The sequence below is a fragment of the Tetrao urogallus genome (assembly GCF_951394365.1).
Source record: "Tetrao urogallus genome assembly, chromosome: 2".
Lineage (NCBI taxonomy): Eukaryota > Metazoa > Chordata > Aves > Galliformes > Phasianidae > Tetrao > Tetrao urogallus.
In genome coordinates this window covers 29,237,855-29,251,524 of record NC_136814.1, presented here as the reverse complement: position 1 = coordinate 29,251,524, position 13,670 = coordinate 29,237,855, and the positions used below count along the sequence as shown (strand labels likewise).

The following is a 13,670-nucleotide window of genomic DNA, read 5'->3' as shown; positions in this document are numbered from 1 at the left end:
AATTGCTCATATTAAACATATGAAAAGTAGCAGAGGATGAGTAGGGAATGATTTGCCAGGAAGGGAAGTTTCTTTCTAATTCTTATCAGTTAGTAACTGGCCTAGGCCCTGAAGCCAGAGGGTTTATATCCTTTCATAACAAAAGAAAATATGTATTCTATTTAATAAGAACATCCCCAATTACATTATCCGCACAAATGTCTAATCCTTTTTTTGAATCCTACTAATCTCTTAGGCTTAATGTTATCTTATGGGAATGAGCTAATTAGGCATTGTATAAAATGTATTTCCTTTTAACAGTTTTATATGCACTGCCTTTTATTTCCTCATCCTTGTATTCCGGGAATGTCTGTGTTTCTTTATTTCTACCACCTACATTTTCCACATCCCAACTGGGACCAACTTCCTGATTTAGAATTTTCAGTGTTTTCTGACCTTTCCCTTCCAAACGCTGCATTCATTCACATCCCTTAGAAATCTCTGCTCCTTCTATCCGAGAGCCTTTTTCAGTATACTTACTGAAACAGGAAAAAAAAGCAGGACAAGATGATTTCACCATTGACTTCAGCGAGTGTGTTACCATGATCGCATGCTGGCTTGCCCCATGCTCTATATTTACTTTATTCATATATCTGATCACACCATTATGCCCCAGGCAAGTGAATTCGCTAAGCTCTCCATCCTGTCAATTTGCTCCCTACGGCATTACAGCTCAAGCAAAACTTGGTGGCATGCCTGGGTGGTTTCAACAACCCATCCTGGAGGCACTGCCTCATGCCTGCCGGTGTGGGAACTGCTCACCACCACTGCTTGCTCCTGGGGCTGCCTCTGCCACTCCTCCATTCCCTCCAAGGTAGAGGAGCAGTGCCAGATCCATCTCTCACATCTCATGTTCCCCTCCCCTTTCCAAACCAGTTAAGCAGTGGCCGCAGCAGGGATTCAGAAGGTGTCCTGCTGTGAATCATTGCCAATTTAAAAACTGATCATTCGTTCCTATGCTTCGCTTCCAGCTCTTTTGAAGGTGCCTGGCGGCTCCTCCTTTCACCTTTCACATACCTTGCTTTTTTATTAGTGTCATGGTAGGGGTTTTGAAATGTATTTTTAAACATCCAAATAAAATCTGACAATTTGTTCACATCCTATAACTCTGCAGTGTTGCTGGAGTCATGATAGCAAAGCTTAGTTCTCACTAAAATATAAAGAGACTGTATGGAGCAGAATACAGAAACAGTGAAAGCTTTCTATATTCTGGATTGACTGCAGCAATTCTGGCTTTCATCCAAGCATCCTCACATCGATTTTTTTTTTTTTCCCCAGAGCTTATACAGGATGCCAAACAACCTTTCCATTGAACCTAGGAGTAAACTGATGGCAAGCCAAAGATGAGTCCTTCTCTCTGCAGTTATCTGAACCATTACAGCAGCATTTGTTGAGTGCGCCTTTATTTTTCTGGTTTTAATCTGCAGTGTGCTGACAGCCCCAGAAAGATCCTTCTTAATGGACTTTAATAGCAATGCGTCACTAAATGTATACAGCAACTGCGACACCAAGGCATCCCAGTAGACTTCTCAAATAATAGAGTTTAACACTCCTGCTTTCATGAGCCAAATGCAAGGCTCAAGAGAACAAAATTAACTTTGGGTTTTAAAATATTGACAAGCTTGCCATTATTAATTTCAAGAGGAAAATTCATCACTGGTGGAGTGGATTGCAGGGGAGGAACCAGAGTAGCATCAGCAAAGACAAGTGACAAGAATCTGAAGCTGTCCTCATTGTATGTCATTTTCAGCTTTAATGCAATACCTTCCGTGTCATGGAAGCATTCTACAACATAGAGGTTATGCTCCTCTAGTAGCAAAAGAATTATAGCTATTGAAAACCAAGACAGATAAAAACCAAATGATTTGTGCAAATTAATTCATAGCAGTACCATTAGTGAAAACCTGGGAGCTCCGGTTCTATTTCCTTAACTGCCCATTAGATGATAAAGCTTTCTGAAACTCCAAGAGGCGAAAGTGACACACACATGACTTCTCTTTCACTTTGATCCCAATCCTAGGAAAGGTTCAGTTGAGGCTATTATAACATAAATAATGGTGTAAAATAACATTCATACTTTCATCACTAGAATCTTGTGGTTTTAAAGCCAAAGAATCAGAAGGATCAAAAATTGTGCTTCCCTGATCTGCGTGATCCTTCAGCAATAAATTAAAAAATGTTGGAAATATCTTGCAGGCTACCTGAAACAAGAACATAAGGGGATGCTGAAACATTTGGAGTATTTATGAAAACAATTTAACAAATCCTGGTAAGAGATTTTACCCTTTTCAATGGAATAGGCAATCTATTTCTTAGCCATCTGCATGAGCTGATGAAAGCTGCTTCTGAACTATGGCTGCAAAATTTAAGACATGTTACCCTTTCCATTGGGAAATAGGGCATATGCTTTCTGAACATTACAGTGAATAGATACCTTTTGGTTCCATATTTTTAAAAGTTAAATGCATCTTCAAATGATTACAGATATCTTCTTATTCTCAAGCTGCTTATCGCATGTCTAATAAATCTGTGAGCACCAATCTGTGCATCAAGCTACAAGTTCCCATTTGAAACTCCTAAAATATATGTATTTTTATAATGGCAATAAATGATTTTGATTCAGGCAGCGTAAGTAACTCCAACTTATAGATAGTATGCAGAACTGAGCTTGGAAAAAGGCATTTTTATTTCTCTGCTTTAAGATTGCCCTCCTTGATTTTCAAACCATTCTGAGATATTTTGCTGCCAGGCAAAAGGTGACATGTAAAATAAGTTACTGAAGGGAAGGGTATGATTGAGCAAAAAGCATGCACAGGAAAGGCAAAAAGATCTTTTCTCTGAAAAAGAAAGTTTATAACTAAACTCAAGCAGTGCAAAAAACAACTGTTCTGCAGATTCAAATTTTCACCCAATAGATAAACTTCACCCTTCATCAAGGTCATTGTCTTCTTCAGTCTCCTCAGAAACCCATTCACAATCCTTTTTTTCAGCCACTTAGTAGTTCTTGTGAGGAACAACATAGCTCTGACTAAGCTGTCTGGCTAGAAACCAGTTAGTGCCCTGCACCTTATGCACAAATCTATAACATGACTTCCTTTCTCCTGGAGAACATTTGACTTTGGAAAGCAAAATGCAGTATAGGTGCCCTTGTGCTCTGCTACAGTTGTTTAGTGTCAGGATAATCCAGCTGGGTAAATCAGGTAATGGTAATCAAGGACTCATACCTAGACCGTTGAGTTGGAAGGAGATGATTTTTGAGATCCCTTCCAACTCAAGCCATTCTGTGATTCTCTGATTCTGTGATCAGTCATCCTCACTTCAAGAAAACACAATACTGTCAGTGCTGTTCAAAGAAGAAAGTACTTCTTTGAGCTAAATGGACACAAAATAGGATGTGTTAGTATTAATTCTTTCCAGCATTCAGACAAGAAAATGATGATGGGACATATGTTTCTCTGAATACCTTAGCACCACAGAGGTGCAGCACAAAACACGAGGCACACTGCATGGCAGAGCTCCCTTGGTTCACACATCAACCAAAACAGCCAGAAGCTGCAGACCACCCTTTCTGTCACCACCACATTCATAGGTGGAGCAGTCACTGAGAGCAGCTAGTGATGACACTCAGCAAAGAAGGAAATCAGTCTGGGATGGATTGCAGACAAGCTGGGATTAGACAGCAGAAGGGACAAAGAAAACTCATAGGTATTACATTGGAGTAACATGTCTGGTTGGCTTGCCCTTCGCGAGTGATGCTGGCCTTTGGGCAGGTGGTTCAGCAGAGGATTGAGAAGCAGCTTTTGCACCTTGAGGGAGGAAAAGGGATGCTTACTGCTTCCCCGGGGAAGAGTTGAGCTTTTTGTGAAGTTTTTTCCATGGCTAGCATGGCATGGGAGGGGAAGAGCAGGAAGGGTGAGTTTAATAAGTGGGTGCTTTATCCTCTTTTCTTTGATGGCTTTATACATGTAGAGGATTGTGTGTGCTTCATTCAGCAGCCCAGGACTGCTGAGCGCTGTCAAAACATAAAACACCAAGGCAGTTCTGCCTTGATAAAGTTACCAGACAGCAACAGGGAGCACAGAACAGATCAATATATAATGTGGGAGTCATTGGCAAACCACCTGGTTAACTAGCATCTGGCAGCCTGTCTCCAGAAATAGACTACACGGGTGTGAGAAATTCTACAGCAAATAACTTTGGATGAAGCTAGAGCTGCCTACTGAGAGTTTGTCCCTCACCCTTTTTTCTACTGCCTCACCTATGACTGTAGTCCTTACACATTTTGCTTCCAACTTTGTTCTCATCCTCATGAAAAAAAGTGTGACATTTTTCAGGAGTATAAATTAGCTGAACTCAAACTGGACACAACTGAGACTCAGAGAGCAGAATTTAATTTCAGTCATCCTTCAGTGCTACCACACAGGTCATAAGCCTGTATTTTGCCCTCTATGGGCACTGCTTCTGCACACTAAAAGCCACCTGCTAGTTTCTAGTTTGGGCTCTTCTTTGAACCCAAAATATCATAACCTGCTCCATTTCTTCACTGCTCAGCTCTCTACAACAGCCTAGAAGGATGGCCCTGAATGGGTTGTTTGCTAAGCTGAATGCTCAGCTCTGGACAACTGACTGGTGAGAGAAGGGGAAATAGCATGGATGGGGAAGTGCTGTGACACCTGCACAAAATCAGCAATGGGAGGCTGGCAAAAAGAAAGTCCCAGCGGATGGATGTACCACATGGAGTAGGTATACAGTAAGACCACCCCACTATCTGCTTTTGTAGCAGCGAAGGAGAGCAGCAGGCTGTCCCACAGCAAGAGGCTGGCAAGGGGTACAGTCAGGTGCTGGTATGGGATCAAAGACAAGAGAAAGCAGACTACCTTGAGAGAGACCTTGGCAACAGGGGGACCAAAAAAGCAGGAACAGACCTTGGGACAGATTGTGTGATTAAGTGGAGCTGCAGATAATTGTATTTTAAAGATCTCCTGGGGAATGGGCTTAGAATAGAAGCAGCAGCAGGGCTAGATCTGTAGCTACATAAATAGCTATAGCCACATTTGTTAGCATGGAGAAGGAAACAGTTAGCTGGGGTCTACATGGGGACATTTGTTTTTAACAGGTCAGTGCGCTGTTAGACAGATGTGCCAATAGCAGTGGTGTAACGCTGTCCCACTCAGGCTGTTATAAGTCCCACAGCTATACTCCATGAAATCACTGACAGAAATACTGGTCTCCAGGGCTTATTTGTTCATATCCTCACAGTTTGGGAATAATGCAGGAAGCTGGAGAAGACATAATTTCGTAACCATCTTCTGGTATATCAGCTCAGCACCATCTGGACATTCATGCCAGTTTTTCCCTATTCTTGACTGGATGCTTCAGATTTTTTTTTTTGCAGAGGAGAGATTTGCTGCGAGCTATGAAATTCAACCAGCTGCCAGCAAGCTCTCCTAGTTCATTCACTCAACAGGTGCCAAAATCTCCCTCTGGAATAAGTAGGTGGTTTTCTGTCAAATGCCCAAGATAAGTCATAGAATAGCAGTCGGACAGGATTTTAAGCCCACCTAGTTCCAACCCCTTATCATGGGCATGGCTGCCAATCACCAGATAAAGCTGCTCAAGGCCCCATTCAACCTGGCCTTGAATACCTCCTGTTTCTTCTTCAGGGTTCTACGTGAAAAAGAACCCTACATCCTGTAGGATTTCCCTAGGCAGGAGAAGCATTTGAGAAGCAGTGGTAATAAGCCTTACATCTTATTTCCAACTGTTTCCCTTTCTGGTTTTCCTAAATTTTTTAAGGAAACCATTTGTAACCATGACAGTAGCATATATGTAACTAGGTTACTAGTATCTTTTGAACAGGCTAAGCAATTAAATGAAGGCATGCCTAGCAGGCAGAAACACAAAATAGTATTCGATCCATGCTGTAGGACTTAAAATAGGCATTCATTATTTCTTCAGACAAAAAATAGTATGTCCTGTCAGTGTTTCTGATAGGACTTGTCACCTCAAGAAGGCAGAAGTCCTCACTCAGTGCCCTGTCAATTTCTTCCACCACAGGAGCAGGCCCTGCCAGCCCACCCTGCAAGCTCAATGAAACACCACTTAGTGTCACAGAGGCTTTCACACCAGGAGAACTCTTCTGCTCTTTTTGTGGGTGTTCACACTACTTACTTTAGGATTTAAAGATTTTCAGTATCACACCCATGTGTGCAAACCAGCAGCTTGCTTGCTTGCCGCTTGCTTGAGGGCCCTCCTGATCTCCTCACAGATGTTGCACAGATGCAGTGTGCAGCAGCAAACATGGGCTGCATGCAGCAGGCTCTGCAGGCAGCATGGCCATGCCTTCAGTGCACCAGATGTGTGCTTCAGTGCTGGCCCAGCACACATGCTCTGACTTCTCCTGAGTGCCTTGATTCAGAGTTAAACCTCTTGAACCACAGCAGCACAGTCCAAAGGAGGCAGGTGATGTGCCCACTGCTGAGCACTGTAATGGCTGTCATGGCCTACTCAAAATCTGAAGGACTTGTCTGACCTCCTGATCAGGGCAGTGAATGAGCTCAAGGCAAGGAGACCCTTCTACTAATTGCAGGTAATGATAGCACTTTACTAATTAGCACAGTTGGGTCTGCCTCAGTGCTGTTGTCTATACATGTCCTCCAAAAGCCAGCATATATTCCTGGCTAGGGTTTTTTAAGTTCTCTTTAAAACTAAGAAAGCAGAGTACTTTCTTGCTTGCTGGAAAACTGATTAGAAATAGGCAATAGAAAAGGAAAAAGCTGTTTGACCCAAATCCCATCTCAGAGTGTTAAAGAGAAACTGTTGTATCAGTTCAGAAATACACGCTATTACAGACAAAGCCAATGTTCCAGCTTTTCCCTTGGCTTCCCTGTGCTTCTCACATCCCTGCTAACCCTTCTGAGGGGGGTTAATAAAGGAATGAGTAAACACAGCAGCAGGCAGTGTGACAGTCCCAGACGTGCAGATCAGCATCAGGAGGCTAATTGCAACAGCAAGGGCTTGAGGATCCCTGCTCAGAAGTCTCTCAATTTCTGCATTGCTTACCAAGCCCTCACTGATGCCTACTCCTACATCTCCTCTTTTCTTATCCTCCTGTGACTCTTCCCCATTGCTGTGGTTTCTGCCTGTGGTATTTTACCAAACTGTTTTCAGCTTGTTAACCACTGACCTGTCCCTATGGCGCACCTCCTCCTGTCTCCTCTCTTCAAGATTTAGCCTGTAACCTGTTCCTCTGTTTAAAAGTTGCCTGTAAAATATCAGAAATCTCCCTTGAAATCCACTAACCTACCCAAACAGTGACTCATTTTCCCTGCTAGACATACATAACCTTCCAATTTCTCATTCCTGTGCCAGCCCTCAGCTCCAGATCTAAGTGAGGGTATTTTCACCAGTCTCCCGGCAAAATGTAAAGCCCTACCCTCCTCATATCTTATCTGTCCTATGAATTAACACATCTGTAGTCCATACAGCCTGGAGTCAATGGCCTGAAGTCAAAGAAGTCTTCTAAAGCCAAAGAATGGCTTGGGAAGCCAGAGGCTTGAGTGTATGTTCAGCAGGAGACATTAAGAATTTGCAGAGTCCATTTCTGCCTCCTCTCTCACTCCAGGACCTTTATAGAACCATGTGCGATCACTTACAGCCCCTTTCTCTTCCACCTGCTTATAAACAATCCCTTCAATTGCTGGAGCTGACATTAGAATCGCAGAGTCATGGAATTTTTTTAGTTGGAGGAGACCCTAAAGGTCAGCTGTCCAATTCCCCTGCAGTGAACAGGGATAGCTACAGAAATGTCAGAGTGCTCAGAGACGTGTCCAGCTGGACCTTGAATGTCTCTGGGGATGGGGTTTCCACCACTTCTCTGAACAACCCTTGCTAGTGACTCCTTGCCCTTTTACAATTGCCCTTGCCTGCTGTAAAAGACTTCTTCCTTACATCCAGCCTAAATCTTCCTTTTTTCAGTTTGAAACCATTTCCTCTGTCATACCACAACAGACCCTGCTAAAGAGTGTGTCTGCTTTCTTCTTATAGCCCCCCTCTAGATACCTTTCAAGGCTACTCTCAGGTCTCCCCAGAGCCTTCTCTTCTCCAGGCAGAACAGCCCCAGCTCTCAGCCTGTCCTCATCCTCCCTCTTCAGCCCCTGCCCATGGCAGCCTTCAGGAGTGCCCATAGCCTGCCCAGCTGTTTGCAGCCAGCATCTGCGTGGATCTTCCTTGGAGGTGACCCAAAGGACAAGGGGGCAGAACACAAATGTGGCTGCTTGGTCATATGACATAAGGGAAAACTTTAAGCATGCACACAGCAGAGGAAGCTCTGTCATGGGTACAACTGTTAACACTTTAAAGTTGTTTTATAACAGAGTCAAACAAATTTGAAACAGCTGCTCTATATGCTATTCATTTCCAGAGGCAATGTCTGTTTTTTTTTAACTTGCTATAAAAGAAATTGGTGCTGCTGTTGTTTACAAAATTACCCAGGCTGCACTTATGACTTCTAACTACCGATCTTGCTGTGCTCACATGGACACCAGAAATGACAAGATCAGGATTTTCTCAGCTAATGTTGGTGCCACGACTCTGAAAAAGCTACATGTTGAACATGTGGAGGGGAGCGAGCAGTAGACTCCCGGTCCTCATTTTCCTCAGACCTTTTGTCATTGAACCAGCGAGCACTTTCTCATGCCGCTAAGCAATTAAGCCTCCCTGACACTGCGGTGTTTATGAGGGAATTACTGCTCGCCTCAGCTGTGCTCAGAAAACAGCGGGTCAGGAGTCAGAGAACTGATAAACCCACTGAGGTGTCTGGAAATGCGTTTAGATGCAGATTCCCCCATCCGACATCTTCAGAGTAGCTGAGGAAAGAGCAGAGAGAGCTCATCTCCAAATAGATTGCCAGGGGCAGGCACCTTCTATTTAATGAAGACTGGGTTGATCTATATGCTTTATTATGCTTGTTTGTCTCTGCTAGCATTAGACCTCAAAGACCATAGTGCTGATAAGGATCCTTTGGTCTGGTATTATGAGAATGCTGGAGAGAAGCCAGGTAAAGGAAATGAAATATATAAATATCATGAATTTTTCACGTTTCCATTTAATTATATTCTTTTACCTTCAGCTCCATTTTAAAATGGAAGGATGTTTATAGCATTTTTAACCCTTTAATTTATAAATCAAGGAGGTGATTTGGGATGCCACTTCTAAGTGATCCTGTACCCAGAGCAGAGGAAGGAGGTCGTGGGGGCTGCAAAGGCAGCGTCCATGACACAAGCTCTGAAAGAAGACTTAGACCCCACATGAGCTGCTACACTGGGAGCTCAGTGATGTGATTGCTATTACTAGATCTGCAGGTGACTTCTTGTGTGACCACAGGCAGTTTGTTTCACTTTCCAAGGCTGCTTTTCTCCCGGTACAATTGCTGTGACTATGCTTACCTTTTTTAAAAAAAAATGCTTGGAGATCATTTTCTAAAAGGAGCTCTCAAAGGCTAAGAATGGCCTTTGCTGAGTCTGCCGTCCATCACCAGGAAATGCCTAGCACTATGTGATCATCGTTACACATTCGTGAGTCTCACAGTTTATAATAATAAGAAAATAGCTTATACAGAACATCTGCAGATTTATTTTTCTGTGAATGGTTTCAGTCTTAGTCACTGTCACATCTGTGTGGGGTTACTATTCCATTTTTGTCCTAGGCATCCCCTCTCCCTTTATTAAGTGATGCCAAATGTTTTTGTTGTTTAGTTTTTAATATTTTGTCTGGCATTTTTTAGATTAGCCTAGAAAGTTTTGTTTAACAGCACTGTAGTTTTTGCATCTGTGCTTTTCTCACAGTACCCTAGATTACATAAAGGGCAGGAAGTGGAAGTAACACACAATGTGAAATAAATAAAAGTATTATTAATAATAATTGCCTCTGGGTTAGTCATATCCTTGCAAAGTGCAACTGGCTGTGTTAAGAGTTATCGCTTTCACCTTGGACCTTCCATCCAGCCATTACTTGCAAAGAAATGCCACTCTTTTAGTTACAGTAATAATAACAACAGCAATTTCTCATTTCTAAAAATGCCACCCAAAAAAGATTCTATTTCCAGGCTGTCCATGAGATGTACAAGTGTTTCCATTCCAGAAAGCAAAACTGAGTCGTGGAGAGATTTGAAACATCTGAAAAGAATGTCAAAGTCTTGACTCCAAACTCTGTTCTACAACTATTTACACTTCTTCTGTAGTGTTTAAATCTTTGTCCTATGTTTTAAAAAGATGTGCCAATGAAAAGATTTTAATCTACATTACTCATAAGTTGATAATTCACAGATGATTCTATTCCTTCTGTCAACACAACCAGTATCAAGAGCCAAGATGAACTCAGCTTGCCTTCCTTAATTTGGAGGCCTTTGGAGCAGCAAAGAAACCCAGAGTCAGATTCCTTGAAGCCCACGCCTTAGGATAGGGCGTGGGCATTTCTGCCTACAGATTGCTTGCACTGACACCTAATTCAAACTAAATGAATATGCAAATCTTGAGGCATTCAGCTGGATCACACTTTGCTATGCCAGCTGCACACAAGGATAAGATTTTCAAATGTAGAAAATGAGGTGAACTAAGCACTGAAGAGCAGGCATTTGAAAGGCTGACAGCCCTGGTTCTCACTCAGCGAGAAGAATGTGTGCCACTCTTGAGCAGGGTTCAGTTGCCTTGTTCTGGGATCCCAGATGCTGACTTGCTGCAGGTTAGTTTTTTCACGGACTACAGCCTATGTTCCTAGGCTATAGGGAATCATCATAACTTTTCACCTTTATAACTAGGTATGACTGCAGCTCAGATGTCCTTTCCATTGCCCTCTTCCACACACCCATTTTATTTCTGAATCTCAGTAGAGAGTTTAACAAGAATGATCTTACAAATGAAAAAATTTAACTACGAAGAAGATCAACCTACTGGAGAGAAATAAAAAGTGGTGATTATTTCAATCAACTGAAGAGTCTCTCTGACAGATTGGCACCACATGAGTCACTTTGATCATTTTATCATCTCAAGATGAGAAGGAAGATGTACAACACTTGTGACATTCTCCACCTGCTCCACTCCATGGTTGTGCACGTGTATCTCAATCAGCCAATCATGTTTATAACAAAATAAGCAACCCAAAACGTTCTGATTATACACAGGTACAACTCTTTCTAGTGTATATGAAGAAAAGGAACACTTGAAAAACAATGGTGCTTAACTGTCACTTCTAAATCTGGTAGGATTTTGCCTCTCAATCTTGTGAAGTTACCTCATCTAATCCTTTAGTGTAGCCCTGCTGAGAATGAGCATGAAGCACCTCAGTGAGAGGTAAAAAATCAGACTTCACTGTGAGAACATTCTCCTTATTTGACTTGTGTGTCACTTTCCTTAGAAACATCTCTCTTACATCTTTAACTAAACTCAATATCTTGCTGGAAAACCTCCTACTTTTGTTTACAATTTTAAATATGAATAAATGGTTATGCCTCTTCCCAAATGCAACCGTCCACTTGCTGAACTATAAACATTACACTTTCAAAGGTTTTCATTCTCTGCAGACTGTATGTTGCTCTCCTCTGGATTCCTTCTGATTTTTCTGCAAAAGTTTTTCTGCCCAGAGAAAAACTGCAGGATCACTAGCTCCTCATTAAGGATTACCATCCTCTCATCCATGCTCCTTCTGCCCATAGAATTCAAGTACAGTTGAATTGTAAAGATTTTCTCTTCAGATTATTCCTCCATAGGTCATCAGTACTGAACAGAGCCGAAGTTATTCAGATGCCTTCAATGCAATGTTAAATATGCATAGACTTCTTGTAATAAAAAAAGAAAAGCATAGTCTGGGGATAACGTTGTTTAACTTTGAAGTGAATTACCACATCAGCATAGGCTTTCAATGTTCATTTTTAAAGGTGAACATCAAAACCCACTCCACGTATAACAGCACCTCAAGAACCTGCTCCAACTCCGCCTACCCTCATTGCCACACCAGCATTTTTCCACATACCATTTTTCACTCAGATCTCAGAAGGCAGTTTCTAGCAGGGGCTCAATACTCTCACTTCACAGATGAAGCCAAGGTACAGTAAGCACGTTTGTTAAACTGGCTGAGAGCCATTTGCTAAACCCACAGCAGAAGCACAATCCCCATTGCTCAGCTCTCAAGGCAAGATGCTGGAAATTCCCTTGCTCCTTTCCTGTCTAAAAAGCAGCGGCCTTTAGGCCTGCGTGAGGGCCCTGCTGCAGGCCTCTCTGCTCGCCAGATCTGAATCCTCACATCTCCCCTTCTACAGGGCCCAAAACGTAAGGCGTGGGCCTCAAGTCAGCCCTCAGCACCGCTTTGTCAGCAGCGAGCGGTGCTCAGCACAGACATAACGCCCCAAAGAAAAGAAAACCCAGCGCATTTCAGAAAAACAACCGATTTTATTTCATACTAAGAAGGCAGAAGACCAACGCCTATAAAACAAGACCCAGCCGGCAAAGCCCACAGAGCCCCCCGTGCCGACCCGTCCCAGCAGGGCCTGGCGGGGCGGCGAAGGGGAGATCCCAGGGGAACTCCTCCGCTGCCGACCCACTTCCGCGTCCGCAGCCTACCGCGCGTGCGCCGCCACAACCGACAACCACCCTCCGCCGGCTGTCCCGCGGCCGTACCAACGTGTGTGTAACGCGCGGGTAGGGGCGAACGAGGGCGGCGGGCGCAGGTGGCTCTGCCGGAGCCCGGACATCCTGCCGTCTCCCCGCAGGGTTACTTGTTACCTTCTCGAGTCTGTAGGCGCCTTCTAAACTCGTTTCTCTCCGAGTTCCAGCCCCTTCTCAATCCTGTGTCCCCCCCCCCCCGCGGCTGGGCTTTGGTACAAGCCGCTCCCAGCTGATCCGGCGGCTCGGTGAAACCATTCCGCTCAGGACGGGGGAAGGCGAGGTGCCGGCGCAGCGGGGGGGCGCATTGTTGAGTCACGGGCCGAGCGGCGCGGGAGGGCGGGCGCGCCTCGCAGCCTCAGCTGGGTCGCCACAGGAGGCGGCGGGCGGGAGGGGCCGCCGCAGACAGCGCCGCCTCGGAGCGGGCCCGGACGGTAGGGCGCGGCCGTCCCCCCTGCCGCGGCCTCCCCTGCGCCGCCGCCCCGGTGGTCGCGCCCGGCTCCAGCTGACCGGCCTGGAATCCCGGCTCGAAGCCCCGCGCCCCCCCCCCCCCCGCCCGCCTGCCCGCCCGCAGCCGCCGCCGCCCCGCGCCCCGGCCCCGGCCCCGGCCCCGCCATGGGAGACGCTGGCAGCGAGCGCAGCAAGGCGCCCAGCCTGCCGCCGCGCTGCCCCTGCGGCTTCTGGGGGTAAGCGGGGCCCTCGAGGGGGAGGGGGCCGGGCAGCGGGTGACGAGGCGGCGGGAGCCGGGAGCAGGGCCCGAGCCCGGGGCTGCCCTTGGGGGAGAAGGGTGGCCTCGTCCCCGCAGCCGGGAGGAGGGGGAGGTGGCGGCGGCGCTGGGGTTGCGTTGTTCTCCCCTGGGGAGCGGGGGTGCAGGGGGCCGCACGGCCTGGGCCTCCCTCGGGCTCAGCTGGGCGGGCCCTGCCGCCACCTCGAGCGCGGGGCTCTCCCGAGGCGGTTGCCGGGGCCGAACGCCGC

The 13,670-nt window shown here is 45.4% G+C and overlaps 1 protein-coding gene across 2 annotated transcripts in view; it reads left to right on the top strand.

The window, feature by feature from the left end:
* Nucleotides 1–13,310: 13,310 nt before the first annotated feature.
* Nucleotides 13,311–13,670, top strand: part of ZFAND3 (zinc finger AN1-type containing 3) — a gene marked incomplete at both ends in the record, with an annotated part of 128,386 nt that continues 128,026 nt past the window's right edge. For both annotated transcript variants that reach the window (XM_079550910.1, XM_079550909.1), the window contains one exon: nt 13,311–13,381. In XM_079550910.1, coding sequence (XP_079407036.1) covers nt 13,311–13,381 — 71 coding nt within the window. The remainder of the gene's footprint in view (nt 13,382–13,670) is intronic.